The 21,937-nt window shown below is 36.2% G+C and overlaps 1 protein-coding gene across 9 annotated transcripts in view; it reads right to left on the bottom strand.

Moving 5' to 3' along the window:
* KCNIP4 (potassium voltage-gated channel interacting protein 4) overlaps positions 1-21,937 on the bottom strand; it is a 392,972-nt gene that overhangs the window by 43,365 nt on the left and 327,670 nt on the right. For 2 of the 9 annotated variants that reach the window (XM_059470686.1, XM_059470685.1), the window contains exon 2: positions 2,555-2,656. The exons of the other annotated variants lie outside the window; for them this stretch is intronic. In XM_059470686.1, the coding sequence (XP_059326669.1) occupies positions 2,555-2,656 (102 nt within the window). The remainder of the gene's footprint in view (positions 1-2,554; positions 2,657-21,937) is intronic. 9 annotated transcript variants of the gene reach the window in all.

Here is a 21,937-nt window from a genome sequence, read left to right as displayed (position 1 = left end):
TTTATTCAGCCTAGATCAGTTAGGAATACTTTTTTTTCCATAGAAATAAAATTTCATGTCAATTGAAAACCAGAAACGAGTTCACAATCCCTCATTAATGTACTGAACAAAATATTGTTACTGATTAAATGAATTAGGAGATTTCTTATTACTAAATAGTAAAGACATTTTTAATGCGAATGTCATAGGAGATATGCTTTGAACCTTTCATTATTCATTAAAGATGGCAAAAACACAACAAAAAGCAAATGTACTCTATATATCTGTACTCTTTATATATCTGTAAAAAATTGTGCACGTGCATTTCCCTGCACAAACTCCACATTATAGCCTCCCTAACTATTTAATAACTATTTAGCATGTTTTTATTTTTCAAATCCACTGAGTGTAGTCCTACCCTAGTGTACTAGCACATGCACATATCTAGGAAATGATGGCTTTCAGTTCAGTCTGAATAGTCTAGAGCACACAAGGAAGTGTTCTTTTACATGCTTTTTTCAATAGGAATGCTGAAATATGTTCAATACAAATGCTGAAACAAGATTTTACACTTTTAGATAATTTTTCTAAGCACATATTGATAGAAGTGCAGAAATGCAAATTCAGGCTATGTATATTTCAATAAATTACTTGTTAAAAATATTTCCCTGATAATTTCTAAGGAATTCACATCATGTGATTGTTATTGCAAGTGGTGTTGTTCGCATTCCTAGGACAATATAATGTAGCTTCTTTCATGCTAGCAGAAATGAAATAGCACAGGATGTTAAAATAGAATAATAACAGTGATAGAATAATATATCTACAATGATAATCTTATTTAAGATTTTCACTTGATATGACATTCTTACTTAATGTAGCACTTATTTATGGAGGAGATTGCAGAGAAAACTATTGAATGCACCTTTTTTACTGCTGGTTCTCAAATAGGAAATATTTGATACTCAGTTCAACCTCTCTTCTGGTTTGTAGAATACTTTCAGTAAGGAAAATGTAAGTTTGACATGATCAAGGTTTCTGAGACTGACTCTAAATATATTTGGTTACCTGTGCAGATGAAGAGTTTACATAGAAATGTGCAAGGAATTAGGATGTTTCACTCTCCCAGCAACTTCAAACAAACAGATCAAACTTTCTGTTAATTCTATTTCCTTATCTATTCCATTCCCCATCCCTGGAAATGTTCAGGTTGGATGGGACTTAGAGCAACCTGGTCTTGTGCAGGAGGACTAGACTAGATGATTTTAAAGGTATCTCTCCCAACTCAAGCAAACCTATGATTCTCTGATTCCTTTTGTTGTCTAGGGCTATATTGTTCAGGTCATGCAGCTGAAAGTAACTTATCCAGAAAGAGTTATTAACAAGTGCCCCAAAAGTAACTGCAGTTTTTAAGATGCCTTATTTTCAATTAAAACATATCAGCTGAAGACACCATGAAATAAATAAATCAGTGTACATCCCTTTTCATCTCAAATACTTAAGAGGAATGCAAACACCAGAGTTTTCTCTACAAAGGAGCATATGAAAGGCAGTGAAGGGTGACAGCATAAAGAAACCCTAGATCTATACCTGTGTAGTCTTGACATTAGTAGGGGGCTGTATCTCTAGTCAAGTTGCCTTTGGTTGTCCTAGATTCACTAGACATGTGGAACTGCTCTTTCAGGCCTTTATTCCCCCTGAGATTGATTGATACACTTTATCAGAAGAGTATACAGGAAATACATAGACACTTCAGCTTCTGGTTTTAGGTGCTCATATTAGTGCCTCGAATTCAGTCAAATTAATCTAGATTGAATTGGATCCAGAGAGATATTTTAAAATCTGCTATAGGAGTCAATTTATATAGAAAGACATTGTAGTGTTATTACTATAATTAATCTCTATCTGGGAATATATATGTATCTATGTATTGATCTCTCTCTCACTCCCGCTGCCCCTCTATATTTATCTGTTACCTGCTCTGGAGAGATTTTATCCAGACATTCAGTATAACATCAGTGTGCTTTTCCTGTATATCCACATTCACATTCTTTTCAATCTCAATATTTCTTTTTCTCTCAGACACCAACTTTAAGTCCTGTTCCCTAAATAGTTTGAAGTTCTATATTCAAAACCTGCAGGGCCAATCCTTTCCTCCCAGAGCAGTTATGATGGTGTACCCCTTGTGTATTGGATAGCAAGCACACACAGTCACGTGCATAAAAATGCCAAAAGTTACCACTTTTCAAATACATGGAGAGCAGATATTAAATTTAACCATGGAATCACTTGTCAACTAACTCGCAGTTCATAAGTGCCAAGTGATAATCTTTGGTTATCCCCTCTGCTGCAATTGCCAAGCTCCTGTGTGGCAGACTGTGGCACTGGTCTCTTGCCATCTTACTCTGCATAGACAAATCTGTGCATCGCTCCGTTTAAACCTCAATAAACCATATGATTCCTTCAGCAGATATCTTAGCTCTCAAATGAGCAGTTAATGAAAGCATAATTTTTGATGCATGCAAACCTAAAAAAAAAAAAAAATCAAATGAAAAAAATGAAAAATAAAACTTGCTTTGAGTAACAGGAGATGTCGTTTTGGCAGCCGAGCAGGGCAAGAGCTTCATAAGTCGCTCTTTAATGCTGCGTTTGGTACTGTTCTGAGCGTAGAGGAAACCTAAAAAATATATCATCAGGACTGTTAATAGAGGCTTGAGAACAATTTCTGTACATGCTGCAGAGTTCATCATTAGAGCAGAATGCTGATGGGAAAAGGCCAAACATATTGCAGCCACCATGAATCGCAAAGGGCAACCAGAATTTTTGAACAGGACAACAAAATTTTTTCATCTTTGTATCTTTCCAGCATCTTTCCAATACAGGGGATTTGTTTGTCTGTGTGCATCTCTTGTAATATTCTTACAACTCACCTTAAATCATCTAACAGAGATGTGTCAGATTATTAATTTGAAACAACAGAAAGTAAAAGAAGGTGTGCAAAAATTTTTATGTTAAAATATTTTAAAGAATTTATGTCTATTTCCTTTTGGATTTTTAACATGGAAAACAAAACCAAACCAAAATAAAATCTCAAAGATATCTTTTGTTGTCCTTTCTGGCAGACTTCTAATTCCATGGCTGAGCTTTCCCATATAATGAATTCGGCAGTTGTGATAACCAGTCTGGTACTTTTGCCTTTTCTGAGTAGTAAAATACCAACCATGGTGTGTAGTCAGTCTCTCTTTAGTACATGGCACTCTACATATATAAAATATAACTATTATTTATAGTTTTAAAGACTATTTTGGCTGAATAGCTAATGTTCATGTGCTATAAAGCAGCTGAACAGTATCACCCTTATTTACTGTGATGGAAGCTGTTGGAGTATCTTCCTTTGAGGCCAAACCAACCATCTTACAAAAAATGGGTGATATGAACAAGCATTCTCTGGGTGGATATTTGCTGCAAATGGCAGACTTAACACCTGTAAAACAGCTCAGTATCTGATTTATGTTCCTGACATAGGCAGAGCTTGGCTGGCACATTATGCAACTCCTGCACTTCTCATCTCAACTGCATGCACAGAAACACAAACACTGCTCTATGATGGCTCTTACCACAACAGCCAGAGTGCAAAACAGATGGGGCAAGAGAAGAAAGACACAACTGACAGGTCCTGTGCTAAGGGCACAGGCACCAGGATAATCTTTGGTTATCCGCCCTGCTGCCATTGCACTGAATCCTGGTGTTGGAGACATGACGTAGAACAGTTCCCAAGCCATCTTAGGTATGTGCTTGTATTTGGGAACAGCAAGTAAGAAGCTTTAAGGATATTAAACTTTGTAAATAAAAGCGAAAAATATCAGTTTGTATATGAGTAAAACATTGAAGGAAATTAAAAAGAAATGAGAAAAACCAGGGATGACTCAGCCACAGCCTGAAAAAATCAACCAACTTTCAGCAGACAAATTCTGTCTCTGAGTGAGCAGCAGCTCTGGTGAATACACAAAACAACCCAGTTTCAGCTCAAGGTCAGATGGACCTAAATGACTATCTCAGGAAATGTCTAAACCTTTTAATGCAAATAATGAGAATGAATACACTTTTGTCCCATAGCATCAGCTCAACTCAGAACATAGTGCAGATAAATGCATAAAATAAAATGCAATTTGGGATCTGATGGGATCTCAAATTTCCTATTTTTAATTTGAGCACCAAACCTGAGCCTTTAAATGGGTAGCTTGCTGTCTCAGCTGGCAGTGCCTGCTGTATCAAAATATGCCTGTACTGTATCTACCTGAGCATGAAAGAAATCTTTTTATCAGAAAGATTTTTTTATTAGGAATTCTTCTACTATAGACATGATGCAGAAATATCTACAGCTATCTTGCTTGTTTGAGTACAGATTTGCAAAGCTTAGAATACACTTATATAATTGCATAGGTCCACACCCATGTAATTACTGATGATGTATACAATGCTAAAAAAACCATAAAGGGATGTATTATTTCTAAATGGTTTGAGGCTAAAAGCCTTGAGTAAATAGACAATTCTTTTAATTTTTAACACACAAAAAGCTCATGGAATTCAATGCAAGCCATATGGGCTTTGCAGTAATATGATTAAGGTCAAAACCAAAATAATATATATAGGAGAAAGTAATATCAGAGGAGTGAGTGAGTAACTGAGGAGAACAGCATAGCTCTATACTCACTTCTGGCGCTAATTTAAAATTTTGACACTATGGTCAGGGCAGAGGTGAGGGGATTGGTTTATCCTCTCACAGTATGAGAAAACAGCATGGAAGTTTTCATTCCCAGTGGCTGCAGTTAGTTTATTCTGCAGCTACTGCTGTAATGATCTCCTGATCAGTACTGCAGCTTTCAATGTGATTTTTCATGAGCTAAAATAAAAAAAAAATATTTAATACAGGGAAAACATGCTGCAAACTGAGCCTATGCTGTGTCAAAACACTAAAGGTGATCATGAAGATGAAATATTTGAATAATTTCTGTGAATTCTGTACCTATTTGCAGTTTGAAACAGGTCAAGGAAAAATCTTAACCTCTAATATGAACACTAAGAAGCTAGTTAATCTAATAGATTAAAATTATTTACACAGTAGGAAACACTTATTACCAGTCCTTAAAGTGGCTGGTCATGAAAATAAGAGCTACGAAGCATCAACACACTGATAATGATGGACTGATGCTATTTCCTTCAAACTTCTACAATAGAATAATAGTAATTCTTAGCCTGAAGACAGATATGCTGGAGCAACTGAATTTTGCAGATTATTTTTGTTGTTGTTGGGTTTTTATTTTGCTTTTTTTCCCTCTTAAAGTATGTTGACTAGAAATGTCATAGCTCCTTCCCCTAACCCAGTAAGGCACAAACTCCTCTAGGCGAGATGTGAAGGTTCTTCAAATTAAGGTTAGTTCACTGGTGCTGCTGGCTCTTGGATTTAATAACCTGTTTCCCTGCAATGAAAATTAAACTGTGAGACACATTTTTCCCCAGAATTCACCGTGGGAGTGCCCTAGAACTCATCTCTCTATGACACCACGTGGAATTGTGGGCAATTGTCCCCAGAGGCGCTCACGTTTCACCAACAGTTCTGTAACTGGAGCATGGCTCACATATTCTCACATCGTGGTAGCCCTGTACTGCTACCTGTGCACAGACATGGGGCACACAGCACCCTGTGGGAGTGCCTGCCATTTAGTACGATTTGTACCTGTAATTGCAACTGATAAATTCACCAATGACTTAAAATCCTGTGTAGAGATACTTAAACTAGAGAACTGTAACTTATCAATCGAGGTTTAATATCAAGAGGAAAACATGTACATAAGGCCAGTGCAATTTTTCCAAACTGCTGCTTTTAAAAATTGTACTTGACTAAAAGCATCCAGGTTGTTGCCATGTGTCTGCCCTAGTCACTTTTTTATCACAGTGTTGACACTGCTGGTTGTCAAAAATACAAAAATGTGTAAATTTCTACAAGCTAAAAATTATAAGTGATTAATAAATGACTGTATATTTCTAATCATATACATCTACACCTAGACTATCCTAACTCAGTGTATTTACTTTTTTCAGATATATGATCCCTGCTTTAGAAAGACAGAACATAGTACATATTGCCCTGTTGTTACAGAGACAGGTCAGACTACCCCAGGAAAGACCATCTAGAAAGGGGTTTTCAGAGGCAAAATATCTCCCTTTCTAAGTGTGATTGGTGTATTTGAAAATTCTTTGTAGTCAGCATGAAAGCAAGGGCAGGTAGGCCACTTTTTGCAGCAGCGGCAGATAAATCAGAATGTCTATGCTAAACACCCACTAAGTGCACAAGATAGAACTTGCTGTTGCTGCCCTTGCCCCCAAAGCCATGCTCACCTTTCCTGCTTTCATCAAATATTCTCTGTTCAAAGAAGTACCCACCTGCCTCATTGCTGCTTTTTTGTAATGGGATTCAGGTGATAAATATACACAGAAGGCATAGTAATCCGAGTTCCTAAAGGCTTTTGGGGCTGGTAATCATCCTATTTAAGAGGATGTTTCTAGTTCAAAAACTAGAAACAATTCTTCCAAAAATTTCCTCCATGACTGTTAGTGAAGGACAAAAATCACATGTAAAATACCTCTTTTTTTTTGCCCGCTCCTTTTTCTCTTCATGCTTTTTTATTTCTGTTTTTTTTTTTTTTCCCTTCTCAAAGTCTCCCTCCTATATTTGGCAAAGTCAGCAAGTTAACTCACACTGTTTAAATCTAACACTGCTTTTTAGTCAGCAGCATTTACAATCCACGGGCCACCTCCAATGCCTTAACAGTACAGCTAAGGTCCCAGTAGAGCTGGAATTTGGATTTTGTCCACCTACAGGATTTTATGTCTTTCCACAAAAAATGGGGGGAAATTCTCTTTTATATTAGTTCTGGATGTGATATTTTTGGAAGAGATTTAGCATAAGATCCGAAATATAGGCTGGACAGATCGTTTTTTTAAATACAAAATTTTGAGACAAAAGTGACAAGACTCTGAAAACCGAAAGGGAAATGCATTAAGTGGTTTCTTGACATGATGATTTGTGCTTCATTTCAGCTGTATGACGGAATTTCTCTCCGGGCCTTAAGGGCTGGCAGCCCCACTAAACTGTTAATGGTTCATCACAGATGGAGTGGCAGGGGAGACAAAATGAAGTGCAGGTTTCATATTCACAGTTCAGGACTTGTGGAAGAGAGACAAATCAGGGTACATGTGCCTTCTGTGTAGTGAGCTTGGGAATAGAATGAAATTATGTACAATATAAATATTTATAAGGCTCAGCCTCAGTTCTTTGGTAGCACCTGCCAAGGAACTGTGTGGGTTGTCAGTTGGCTACGTGGTAGATCATCAGCAGTCTTTGACAAGCCAGGAAAACATTCCTGACAATCTCATTTGTCTGTACACGTGCATTTTATTGATTCTTCCTCTACTGACCCTAGCTTCCTGTTTTTCATTGCAATATATACCCATCAACTTCATTGACTACTAAAACCCTATAGATCTCATCAGATCACCCATGAAGGTACTGAGTTAAAAAATGAATGGCAGCATTTTAGGGAATATCTTAGAACTCTAATTTAAAAGTCAGATTGCTCTCCTTCGCTTTAAATTCTCTTGTACATACTGTTATAAATCAGTCTCCCAATGGCAGATGCAGATTGGGAACTGATAGTTACACTTCTCTACCAATAAATTAGAGATCAGAGCCAATTGGGACGTCTGGAGGCAATGGGATTTGATTGAAAATGAAGGGCAAAGAACCAGTGATCTTGTCAAAACCAGTAACTACAGTTTGGCATTTGTAGGATTGTCAAAGGAAAAAGGATGAAAGAAGAGAGGATTAACTAGTATCACTGGAGAGAAGAAATAGAGTAGATAAGTATCAAAGTATAAAGGTGATAAAGCAGAGAAATGGCCATACTTTTCTCTTGACAGTCTTCATTAAATTTCCCAACTACAGCTTTATCATTCTAACCATGCCTTTCCATGATATATATGCAGTTTTTCAATCTGAGAAACTGCTTATGTTATGAGCAGTTTCTATACAAATGCTCAATGTAAACACTATCTAAAACTGCTATAAACATCTCCAGGGGCATAAACACTGAAAATTGCAGAGAGTTTCTTCAGTGTAATACTTGAAAATGTACAAGTATGTCAAGATGACAATTAATTTAGTACCACTTAACATATTTGCACACACGCTCTCTAAGCGTGTGTAAAACTAAGCTGGTCCGCTATGATGTATTTATACCAGAATAAGAAACATATTTATAATTGATCACTGGTTTTCTTGAGAAAAATCTCACTTGAAGTGGACCATGTGAGCATATGAAAAAATGCACCATAAATCAGATTTACTGCTGCGCTGAACTGTGCAGTTTCCTTCCTTTTCCCCTCCTCCCTTTTGTTGTTTATTAGAAGTTTTTATCTATCTGTAAAGCATGCAAATGCTCACAGAACAACTTACATCAACAGAAAGTTATTTATCTCATGGGAATCTAGAGAGAAGACAGATTAAGAGGTTTTTTAGACAGATGAGAGATCATTCTCTCTGTCTCTTCGCAAGCAATTTGGTGCCACAGCAAAAGCAAGTGATGCTGAGAAATAGCAAGTGATGCTGATGCATTGCAGACGGCTTGTTGATACAAGGATTGAAGAAGGTGGAAACTTGAGTAACAGTGAAATGGGCCTTAACACTGGGCAGACACTTCTGGACACCTCTGTGTTGGTGTCCCTGGTCAGTGAAGAGCCTGAAGGGCTGGCACCAGAGAGGGCACAGTGGGGACAGTGAAAGGACCCTCCAAGCATTCAGCAGGTCACAAACAGCAACATAAACCCATAAAGAAAAGCTGTTCAAGAGATTGAATTTCTACTAATTACTAGATTGAATTTATCTGGTTTAGTAGAGATTCATTGAGTTTTGCAGTGGAGGAAAACTAATTGATGCTTCAACTGAAATGAGGGATGTGTTCTAACCTGGAGGCTAAAAACCAATGGCACAGTGCCTGTGCTGTAAAATATGAAGGTAAAAAAGGAAAACCACCATTGTAAGAAGACTAGAGAAAGCAGCTGAAAACAAGAAAAAATTAGTCTACCAAAAGTGAGTGACAGAAATCAAATGGATGGTATGAGTTGAGCTGGAATGAAAGAGTTCAGTAGAGAAAGGAGAAAAATAAAAAAGAGCAAAAATGCTTAAGAGGAGTTAATAATTTGAATGAAACAGTAGAGAAATTTTAATGAAAAAAAAAGAGACCTTTCAAATATTCATTACCTCTAAATTTAGCTTTTTATCTAAACTGTGCCAATGCCATATGTGAGCATGTTCAGTGCTGGACTCAGACACTCACACGTGCCCAAGGGACAGCAGCTGGAGCCAGAGCAGGGACAGGGGCGTCCCTGGTCTGTGGTTTCACTCTGGCTGGAGCCAGTGGGGTCTCTGTGCCAGTCCCAGCCCCCAGGCTGGGTGTGTGTCCTGGGAAACACCCACAGCAGCTCCAGGGGGAGAGAGATTCAGTGCCAGTGGCTGCAGCAGCCCCCAGGTGTCTGGTACCACCTGCAGGGGGGAGAAGCATCTGTGTCTCCTCCAGATCACGTGTGTGGAGCGTGTTGTAGCATCCCTTTACAAGCACACCAGTATTTTGTGGAGAGAAGACTTTTCATACTCATTAGGAAAGTTAAAGCCCAAAGAGAGATACTTTTAATGAATAATTTGAGGAGGATACCTTCATAGTGTTCACACTATTATCTAATTAAGATGAGTGGAAATAATTAACCTGCAGTGCTCCAGGCAGTCATTGTAATGTGCTTTTTAAATGTTTTATAGGAATTCAGGGAGAACTGCCACAAAATGGTGAAATTAAACCAGCTCATGCTTCTCAGTTCTGCTGAACTAGTCGCTGAGTCAGCTATCACGTAGGTCAGTCAGGAATAGGTAAATTCCAAGATTGCTCCCAAAGTCAACAGCAAATTTTCCATAGAATTCTGTAGGATTTGTCTGGAGGTTAAATTTTATATTACATGCTTAAATTGCTAATATTTTTCTGCAAATTTTTGTGGTTTGGGTAAAGCTGATTTTGGTTGGGGCTGATGGTGACATCACACTATCTTTGCACAGAAGACACCACACCTTTCTGGCATACTAAGAGTTTCCAGTTGCTAAGCTGCCAGTCTTAAGGTAAAGTGCTCTACTTTCCACTGATAATCTGTATCCTGCTTTCAAAAAATTAATTTTTTGACTAAGACAAAAGAAGGGCAGAAAAAAGTAATGAAGATGTTACTTTTCACTTTTGCAAAAAAATCTAAAGAAAACAAAAATTGTGCCATTCATTAAATGCTTCATTAAAAATGCTATAGAGAAGAAATAGAAGAAATTGGTATCACTCCTTCCTCTTCAGCAACTAGCCTTAAAACCAAGTGCAACATTATGTTTACATTTACATTTCCTTTGTACAGAGGTTATTTACTACACACTATTTGATATAGTTAGATGCTGTACACTCTACTAACAAAAAAGTAAGAGCAGTGTTTTATTTCAATTTTTTTCTGGTTTCCTTAAGAGTGAGGGAGCTACTTTTGTGGTTTTTACAACTGTGTGTACAGGTCCATCTTGAAAACCACTTCTAGGCACACAGGAGGTGACAGTCTGAGTTTGTTAGAGCGTGGTGCTAATAACACCAAGGTTGGGGGTTGAATCTGTAATGAAAAACACCTGGCATGTGAGCATGATGGATTTTAGTAAGACAGATTTGCAATCAGACTGGCTAGAAGTGAAAAATATATTCTTGTCTATCCCATCCCATAAGGCCCACTGTGTAATTTGCTACAAAATGCAGAACTTCTAGTCAACCTTCTCATCCATCTTGACTACAGTTGCATTCAGAGACTATAATTAATTTCAGATAGGCTGAAGAATTAATGGTCTGGATAGCAGTGATCATATACTGTAACTTTTTCACTGGAGTTCTAAAAGTATTAATTAAAGAAGTCCCTTTGAAGCAACAAATTCTTTAAGTGGTGAATATGAGAATGTAACTGACAACAATTCCAAGTGCAATTTAAAGTTTCATAAGAATCAGGAGTCATGTATTTGCTGAAATATTATACACTATGATGCATTTGCACCATTTTGATATAATGTTTAAATAAGTTAAAAAAAAACCATAATTTTTTCCTCTTAGGAAAAATAAGTCTTTGGCTCTGTGGCAGACTCAAATGAATCCCTGGCTGAGGGTCCCTAACTATTCCTCTCTTCCTTTACAGGTTTTCCATGACAGCATCTGACTGCCTAAGAACAGCCCTTTCCTTTGCAGAACTGGTTTTATTTCCTGATGCAGCTGAGAGCACGTCTCTGAAAGGAATTCTTTCTAAATGCCTGGAGTAGTGATGTATTTGGGTGGGATTGAGAATAAATGCTAAACCTGGGCAAGTGTGAGCCTACCTTGCTGTCCAGTTCACATAACACTGACATGATCTTGTTTTCTATATCACATAGCTGGAGAGAAGGTGCAGTGTCATTGAAAGATGAGAAAAAAATGTTTTCCTGCTAATCCTTGCAGAAGAGAGAAATTACAGTATTCCAAGATACTTTCTGAGATTAGAAATTGCATTTATTGTCCTCTTTATTCAAGAAAGTTTTGAAAGGCATCTATTCTATTTTAGCTAAAGGATACCATGTAAAGCAAAACCTTGAAAAGATTAACTAGAAACAGCCTGAAAAATGTTAGATGATTATACACTGCCATAACAATGAGATTTATCTAACATGTGAAATATACAAAAAACCAAAAAATCTATTTCTTTTAGTTTTTCTACTAATTACAATGCTTTCAAGACTGGTTAATTCACAGAGCATTATGAGGGCAATTGGAGAAAAGGCCTTTGGATTTTGCCAGCCAAAAATCCTAATAAAACTAGTTCCTTGAACAAAGAAATGTGAAATCTGGCTTAACAAGGAATTTTGAAACCTTTGCAAAAAGCATTAGGAAAATTTTCCACTGAAACTTTTCATCGTAAATACTTTGCTAAGCATTGCAAAGAACATAAAGCACTAACACTGAAAGACAAAATAAACATCACTTACTGAATTAGAGTTTAAACGTTTAGGTTTTGGACAGCTCTTTAAAGATGCTCTTCTCTATGAATGAACAATTGCATGCACAGGCACGCACACAAACACTGACTGCAGCATGCTAATGCTGATAGCAGCTCTTCCCTGTGGCAATTCAGGACATAAGATAAAAGAAATAAAGTGCTGCAACAAGTGGGGTTTGGTTACTTCCTCCTGACTTTTTAACTAATAAAACATGCAGTTTTCTGTGGTTGAAATGTTTTTTCAAGTGCTCAAATTCTTCTCTTTTGCCTGCAGCTTCAATTTCCCCATACAAACTTCATAATTTAGTTCTCATCCTTTGTGTATTAATTACATTCCTAGTGCTAGTATCTCCTGCACTCTGTTCAAAATCTGCTACTAAGATAAAATTCCTGCCTTGACAAAATGCTTCATTCTGACATGGAGTTAGTGCTTGCTGCTCTGTAACATGGATAGACACCTCTTCTAAACTTTTCTCTCCCCATTGTTCCTCCAGCAGTAATACTCCTTTCTCATCTTGAGGAAACTCTCCACACTTTAAATATATGTAACTCATTTTGAGTAGTTACCTTAATATAAGGTCAATGTCTTTCTTCTCTTAGTGATCTCAGCTTTTTATCACCCAATTCTCTGAATTTCTAAGACTTTCAGAATTTCTATTTATATCCGTGCATGCACAAGGAAATGAAAACTGGACCATGTTCTTATTTTTCCCATCCCTTTAAACTCTTCTATTTGTGCACTGAGCTACAACTAAATCAAATCTTCAGAGAAAAGTAAAGAACAGTGAATGACATGAATAAGGGCACTTAGGGGATGCATTGCTTTGTATTTTACTTGTATTACATTTCTGCTTTTGTCAATGACTCCTTATCTATCTACTCATCACTTAGGTCCTATGTGTGGGAGGACAAGAACATTAATTTATATTCACACAAGACTTACACTTGTAAATCCAAGCTGACTCTGATCCTTAGGCAATAATGTCATACAGGATGATTGTAAATTACAGGATTTTTCAAAAGCTGGAAACAATCACTAGAAAGAACAAAAGAAAGACCTGTGGCAGCTACTGAATAGGAAGATGTGCTTGATTTTAACTTCAGTCAAAGAGACTTTGCAGTGCTCTGTCATGAGCTGCACGAAGCAAATTCTTACTTTGAGAATGACAGAACTTTCAACTGTGCAGGAAGAGCAAGTGCTGTGACCCCAGCTCTCATGGACCTAATTCTTGTGTTTTGAGTCAGGTATTTCCAAGCAAGTTGTACTTTGATGATCCTTGTGGGTCCCTTCCAACTCAGGATATTTTATGATTCAGCTTGTTGAAGAGGATCCTGTATCTCATTTTTCTCTTGCTTGCTTGGTGTCAATCAGAAAGGAAAATACCTAACTTTTGAACATGAGATCCTGGTGTAAGTCAGCTGTGATTTATGTGCTATACATAAAACCCCTATGTCTTTCTCATTTCCTATTCCTAAATGATTTTTTAATAGTGTTCAAAATTTTCAGCTAAACCAGTGTAAACCATGTATGACAACATGTGTCAGCTTGTGGTGAAAGGAGTGACCAAAGGAACATCAATTGATGAGTCACTAAATCTGGGAGAAGGAATAAGTAGGAAACCCACTGAGTGCTGCAATGCTCCCATAGAGGAAACAAGGACAGGCAAACTTCCAACAGAGAAAGAACTTGCCCCAAAGGTTCTATCATGAATAAAATTTTAAAAAATCCGTAAAGTCCCTTTAGAGCAAGGGTTATTGATTCTACCAGGACAAATCTATTCAGTTCAGAGGCTCCCCAGAGATCCTGTAAAACCACTCTCTTGCTAGAATAAATTGCCCTACTGATACTGGTTTTTATCAGACCTAAAAGCACAGAAATCCACTTGCTATATTTTTTACAGAAGGCTCTGATAGGTGGTTGGGGGTTTTTTTAGTTTTCTTTTCCAAACCACTTCCAATCTTAACTGCAATTCAATAAAATATTTTGGATGTTTTTATTATTATAGTTTGGCAATTGTCCTCAAGCTGATCTCTTGTCTTCCAATAGCCCATCCATACTTGGATATTGACCATCTTGGGAATCTGGAAACTGTTGCCAGGAATAAACTGAAATTCCTTTTTAGTTTCTCAAGACTTCTTCAAATGATTTCTTTCCCAGTGGAACACAAAGAAGCCTTGTTTTAAAGAAATAATTTCAGATTATTTCTTCAGAATCTTTACAACATATCACTTCAGATCAATTGCCACAGTGAACTCTTTAAAGTGTGAAATGTGGAGACTTCCCAGCAAGTCTCAGACAGTGTAAATAAGGCAAAAACAAAAAAGGAGAGAAAAAAACATTCATTATGGATTCTTACACACGCATGCACAAACCCATACAGCACATCTGTCTAATGTCAGGGGCTAGAGACAGGAGCTTTGCTGTCTAAAATGAGATCTGCAAAATCTAGTGGTATTTGTCGCTCAATTTAAAATCAGGAGATCAGATAGAGATATAACCATATTTATATATCGATAAATATATATTAAATTATATAAATTTTCAGGAAAAAAAATGTCATACTGCGAAAAATCTGGAATGACCGCATACATTTTATTAATTTTTAGGAAATACACTAATTAAGTCATGACCAAGTAAATATTATAAGTAGATACGTAAATCTGTAGCAATTTCTTAAAAAGAACAAAATAGAAAGAATAATCTTACAGCCCTTGGCATACGATTTTCCAGTTATGTTTGAATAAAGCTCCATTTTTCTGGTCTAAGGTAATTTCAGCAGAAGTACTCCATTTCTTATTATGTCCCTTAGGTTTTCATGCAGTAAAAAGTACATTACTTCTGAGAAGGTTCCTCAATGCCTAACAGCTAAGTGGTGAAAACCTATGGAAGAAACATATGAGCAGCAGTAAGCTGTTCAATTTTCAGTCTTTTCTGCTTGTTGAATTTAACTTCAAGTAATATCTGAATACAGAAAATAGTTCATTGTAGGTCTTGTTTCACACATAATATGGTGTAAAGCACATAATATGGAGTATGGTGATTTTAACTCAGTGAAAAAGTCCTGAATTCAGTTGAACAGAATCCAAATTCAAGAAGATTAATACACTGTTAGAAGCCATTTGCTTTGGTGTTCTGTACTACCAGTCAGGCATCAAACTGTGGTTGGTTAGTTTAGAGTGCAGAATACATTAAGTTCCTGTGTGAAAGTTCTGTAACTAGAAAAGCCCATAAGCACTGAGCAGTCCAAACACAAATCAGTAACAGAGAGTGGCTCAAGGTGTTCCACTTTGTGATCCAATACAGAAGCTGATAAATTAATAGATATTGTTGATCTATTTAAATGAAGTAAAATAGATGAGAAGTGGATTTTAGCAATGATCTAAAATCAGAAGCAATGACTTGGCAAACTAGAGTACAGGAACTGAGCTATGAACAGAGTAGGTTGTTTGTAAAAACTTACAGAGACAGCTTTGGAAGAGAAGCACTAGAACTAGTATAGATTATTAAGGACTAGGAAGCAGAATTTAAACAATAACAGAGTGGAGAGACATTTGTTTAGAAAGTATCTTTCCACTTCGAGTCTTGAACACATTGACAAAATTATATGTTTTTGAATTTTTAATACAGAGCACTACCAATACTTACAGGAAGACAAACAATTCTCACTTTATCGAATAGAAATTAAGAATAATGAAAGCAATTTGGTGAAAGAAGCAGTAGGAAGGGAAGGACCCTTTTAAAATACCTTCTGCAAAGCCCATGTACATCCAATTAATGTAATTTTATTTGTAGACACTAAGAATTTAAAAGAGAAATCCATAATTAATCAGAATTTCTTCCCTCCAATTTAGAATTATATTGAGCTAGAAAGCAAATTCCCAATTATGGATTACATATGAAAAAAGTATAACAGGCACAAAAACATGAGCCGAATTTTTTTTAAAAAATGCCTAATTCAACAGTTTTTAAAGGTCTGCTAGGAGATACAGAACAAAATGTTGTTCACTTATAGAATTAGGACACTGGGGACACAGAAAAAGAAATAGATTTATTTAATAAAGAACTATAATAATTTCAGATATTATTTCCTATATAAGTGTTTAATGATAATTTTTGTGAATTACATGCACATTTTCTTATTAAGAAATAAAATGTCTCTACTAGTTTTGGCAACCTCAGAAGTGAGGAAAAAACCCTATAAAAGCAGTAATGAAAATCACAGAATAAATATACTGAAAGAGAAAAAAAATATTCTGAACAAAACAAGCTGATCTTTTTATACATAAGTGGAATTTTTAAATTGATACTCTTAAACATAGACTGGTACACCAGGAATATTTGCATGAAAGGCTTTTTCTGCAAATAGGACAGGAATCTCTCAGAAAATGCCTGTTTGGGTGACCTGTGCCACAAGGAGATTTATTGGCCAGCTCAGAAAAGTAGAGCAGTGCTCTCACTCTTCATTTTCTTTCAGATCACTTAGGCTTGGGGAAAGGAGATTTGGGGGAATTGTCACTTTGCACAGTCAAACCAGTTTGAGTGGCTGCGCTCCACTAGACAGTGACACAGAGGCTTGGACCATTCTGTCCCCAATTACCTACAAAGAAAATCTGTGCTCTGAAACTTCAGGAAATTACTGAGGTTCAGGAAGAGGGCCAGCAGGAAGATTTTTCTTTGAGATCTCCTAATAAAAAACACTGGGACTGACTGAGAAAAAAGGATAACTAATGAACCATCAGCAATATTTTTGGTGACTGTTTGGAATAAATGATTAATGATGGCTATATTAGTGCCAGGTAATTAAGCTTTAAAAAAAATCTGTAGGTGTTTGGTATTGCTTTTGTTTTTGCAACAATTTTTTTCAAAGTGTCGTTTTATTTATAATTAATCATTTTTAGAAAGTCTTTAGACTTTAATATTGCTTTTGCAATCTAGGGAACTTTTATTATTGCTATCTAAATAAAAAATAAATAAATAAAAAAAAGAGGTAACAGGACAAATAACATTGAGAAAGGAACCTACTGACCCATTGTTCAGTATCTCAGAATCAATAAGCAATTTACTACAGCACTCTGTTACAGTATAGCTTAATGTGTTCTTGAGATCAAACCTGGCTATTTTTCAGGGTGCAATACACTGCAAATTAGCATCTGCCATTTTCTTTCTCTCCTTGAGTAGCCAGTGACACAAGCATTATGGCAGTTAATTCAGAAATAAAACCTCATTACTCAACACATATATATATCTTTAGACATGTGAACAAAATACTAATGAAACTGTTTTATTACTGTGGTTTATTTTTGAGACTGAGCTAATAGATGTGAGAGGACAATAACCACCCCAGGGTGGAAAATGTCTGTAAGAAAGCAGTGGATAGCAATCTCTCCTGCTGGCAAAGCTGTAGCCAGGAGTGATTGAGCCTTTAGGGTCCTGCTGATATTGGGGTTTTTACAGGCTCTTTTGTCAGACAGAACCACTTCCTGATTAACTTAAAATAGATATGTGCTAGTTCCTTCACTTAAAGAGTTGCCAAATATTACAACAGGCTGCCCAGGGAAGTGGCGGAGTCACCATCCCTGGAGGGATTCAGGACATGTAAATGTGGCTCTTTGGGACACAGTTCAGAGCTGGTTGGACTCAATATTTTTGGAGGAGTTCTATGATTTGATTAGCAGATAGAAAATACTTGCACTGAAGTAAACCAGTGTTTGTATTTATATACAGAAAATTAATTTCTAATGTCTCCTCGGTTCTGAGTTGACCATTTTTGAAACCACCCTGTTCAGAAGAATTTTTAGCTTTTAATTATGACTGTGGGGCAGATGTATGAAAGGAAAAAAGCTTATTTTTAAATGAAACTGGTTTTACTGGTGTATTTCTAAGTTGGAATGCAATTTTTCTATGTGTGATTTATATATATATATATTCTTTAAAACATTTTTAAAATATTCACCTGGTGAATTAATTAACACAGACTTTGTAAAAGCATTATTTATTGTAGTTGCTAAACATTCCTTATACATATTTGTGTAACTAAAATATATAATTTGGCATTTGCTATTTTCATCTCATCCCCTCAGACAATGATGCTACTAAACAAGATGTTGCATCACTTGCATCAAAATGTTTCCTAAAATGTCTTTAGTATATAATATGCACTATAGGAATGCATAACAATAGCAAAAATGTTATTTTATTCCCTCAAATTAGTAGTTCATAGCTTTTAGACTGTGAGCTTTTTCAGAGTGGCAAGAACTTTATCATTTCACTTATATGCTGCAGGGCTCATTACAGCTGAATAAATGAAATTCTTAGAACTGCTTAATTAAAATTGTCTTCACTGCACTCTGTGTGTGAAAGGGCTCCACTGCATTCTTTAAGAGGTGGTTCCAACTGAAAATACTGTATTTCTAAATAATGCCAGTAATTATTTCAAAATAATAAGAAAAATTATGTGCAAGTTTATCTTAGAGATGGAGATTCCACCTCTTGGAAGGCACATTTAACACTTGCTACAAGAGAAGCCCAAGCCTAATACAATCTTCTGAAATATTGTTAGGATGTGTTGAAATCTCTCATAGTATGAACTCTGTAGCAATGCTCTGACCTAAATGAAGAACCATTAAAGAATAAATCAAAACCTGCAAGTAGCACACATGGCTCCTTCCCTTAGGATGTTGTCTCAAAAACAAAAGCAGTAATTCCAGGAGCATAAAGGCAACAGCAGCAACAGCAGCAAATGAATGAATGAATGAATGAATGAATGAATGAATGAATGAATGAATGAATGAATGAATGAATGAATGAATGTGGTGATTCTACTCAATCAAAAGAGCTAAACCATCCTAGGATACTTCAGGATAAATTTGTTTGAAAAGTTTTGACAGAAGTGGACATAGGAAAGATAGAAAGTAAGGGAGCAGCAGTCCTGTACCTTCTTGAAATAGTTTGGATGAAAAAAAATCAGTTCTGAATTAAACCTTATGAGGATAATGATTGTTCTGTACAAAGAAACTATTTAACTAAAGAATGTTTCAACTAATTTAATGAAACTATCAATCTAATGATGTTCAAAAAACTCAAAGATGATGTGTATATATATATGCTAAAAGCAATGCTGGATATTACCCAGACCTCTCATGATAAACTCAGTGAAAATTATATCAAGGATGGTGAGAATGAGATCATACTTTCTTCTTGAAGAAGTAAACAAATACTTGAATTTTATAAATTCAATCTCATATGAGGCAGAAATATTGTCTTGCTGGGTTGGTAATGAGATGCACATTGCCTTTCAGGATTAAGGTCTGGGTTGGTAATGAGATCCCACCTTCCTTTTGACCTTAAAAATGGAAAGACATCAGGAAATATATTCTGGAAATTTAGGCCAGCTAGCCATGTTATTCTCTAGCCTCTTCCTTGTCAACTGAGCATTACTATTTATCTATCCATATTTCTTCAGAAAGAGTGAAATCTGCTGCCACAGATTGTGGTCTTATTGAAATGTTCTTTACTGTATTTACTGTTAGTTCCTTCCAGATAGCAAATCCAGGGGAATATTTGTTGAGGTGTGTGGAAAGCTATCCTGGTCCTCTTTTATTGCTGGCTGTTTGGAATACACACTTTATTTTGAGAAGAGAGACATTTCCAGTCTAAATCTCCCTTATGAGAGCTGCAGTCCAATAATCAAAACCACCTACAGCTGTGTTTTTTTCAGTAATACCACTGTGCATAAAGAAATACAGCAAGAAAATGTTTCACCTTTTTTCCCCTCTCTTGCAACCAAAAGAAAGAGAAAGGACCTACATGTCACATGCATATATTAGAAGTACTGGATGACTAAAACTTGAAAGGCCCATGTAATCCTGGAAGATCCTGCATGCTTAACTAAAACAGCTTCTTTTCACAGTCAGAATACCAAGTTAGTCTAAATAATTTCATTAAAATGTCAAAATAGGACTGATAGACTTTGAGCCCTCCACAGAAAAAATTTTGTCTTTCAGACTGCTCCTGGGTGTTTTCCATTATATTTCTTTCTGTACTCCAATAAGAATCACACTAATGATCTGAAATGAAAATTCGCCCCAGGGAACATCTGATTAAAATGTCAAATATTGAGGAACAATTATTCATCAGCAATCATAAATTTGTAATAATGATGGCAGATGAAATGGTATCATTTTGCAGCAAGCAATATAGTCTCCAAGAACAGGTGGATTTGAAGCCATTGCTAAGATTGAATTATGTAGACAGAAACAATATGGAAGAGCACGTGGAAGTGACCTTTGTTCGGATTGACGAGCACATCCTGTTACACATAAAAGTTCATGGAGAATGAGTCATTTTCACTGACTTAGTAGATTAGCATCACCTGGGTATCACTATTACATATCCCAGTCTGTGTAACAGAAATGACTGAAATCACTCTTAACAATGAGAAGCTGCATAAAAAATGTGCAGGCACTGGGCAGATATGAACTACTGCAGTTACAGTGAAGTTACCAAGGCTATGCTAGTTTGGATTTGGTTGCTAAAATGCAGTTACATTAGAGAATTGAAACTGTATTACATCATGCTTGAGCAGTGGATAAAAAAGGAAGCAAAAAGAGCATTCCAAGATGCATAAAATAACATTTTCATTGTGCACATTTTGCTTTAGCTGCTCAAACACGATAGCCAGAAAGATAGTTTTGCAAGTCATTTAATACCACTTACAAGATAAATCATTTACATTTTTGTGCAAATAATAATGCAGGCATTTTTTAGCACTTCTGCTGAAAAATGTTGATGAAGAACGACTGAAAAAAAAAAAATGAAAAGCCAAATATTCATTATGTGTCATTAATATTGTAAATACTTCCAAGCTGAGTTTATTGATGATATTCAAAAAAGGGGGGGATATTATAACTTTCTATATAGCATAAATGACTGATTTTGGTATTATTAAAAGGCTTTTCTGGCCAAAATCTACTTGTGAAAATCACATCCTAACACCTGCAAGTTACATGAAATAACTTCACAGATCGTAAAATCAGAATAACTGTTCTAATGAAAGGTTTGGGAAGAACTGTGAGCACACTGGAGACAGGATTAGAATTCAAAGAGATTTTGACAGGCCAGAAAAAAATAAAAAGTCAGTTGAGACAAGAACAAAGCTCCCTGAAGAAAGAATGACTTGGCAAAATTAGTAAAACTTCAAGTATGGCTTTAGAGCAGTGTCAGGGAAGAGTTTTTCAAGGACACAGACCTGTAGAAGCGAGTTCACAATGAGCATCAGGAGTGAAATGGCCTCTGATGGAAGGACCTTGGGAAAGCAGGGCATTTTTTTCCCCTAAGGAGGATAAGACTGAAGGAAAACCATATAACAATCTTCACTCTGTGCAAAGCTGTCACAAAACCCAGAAGCATATTGTAATGCCTGTTGGGTCACAACAGCATGTAATAATCTTAAATTTCAGAAAAAATATATAGTAAGGGTTGAGATTTTTTTTAAAGTCATTCTATTATATGCAATCAGATTTCTTAGGCATTTTGTGGACTCAACATTGCTTTAGTTGTTTCAAAACATTTGTCAGAAATGGCTACAGCCGTAGACTAGGCAACAGAATAAATGCCAGCTGACAGCATCACCACCTTTGTCTCTATGATAAGTAACAATTCCCTGTGGGGAGCAAATGACCCCCATAAATTATCAATCCCTTTCCTTCTCTAAGTACAGCCTATCAAGGAGCTTCAGCTGGCTCAAGTGTGACTTTTGTTATATCTTTGAGGCAGGATTTGTGCCTCTGTGGGAGTCTATGTTAGCATAGCTGCTGGTTA

Source organism: Ammospiza nelsoni, chromosome 4 (assembly GCF_027579445.1).
Source record: "Ammospiza nelsoni isolate bAmmNel1 chromosome 4, bAmmNel1.pri, whole genome shotgun sequence".
NCBI lineage: Eukaryota > Metazoa > Chordata > Aves > Passeriformes > Passerellidae > Ammospiza > Ammospiza nelsoni.
Note: the sequence above shows the minus strand (reverse complement) of the source record. Positions and strands in the feature narration are given on the sequence as shown.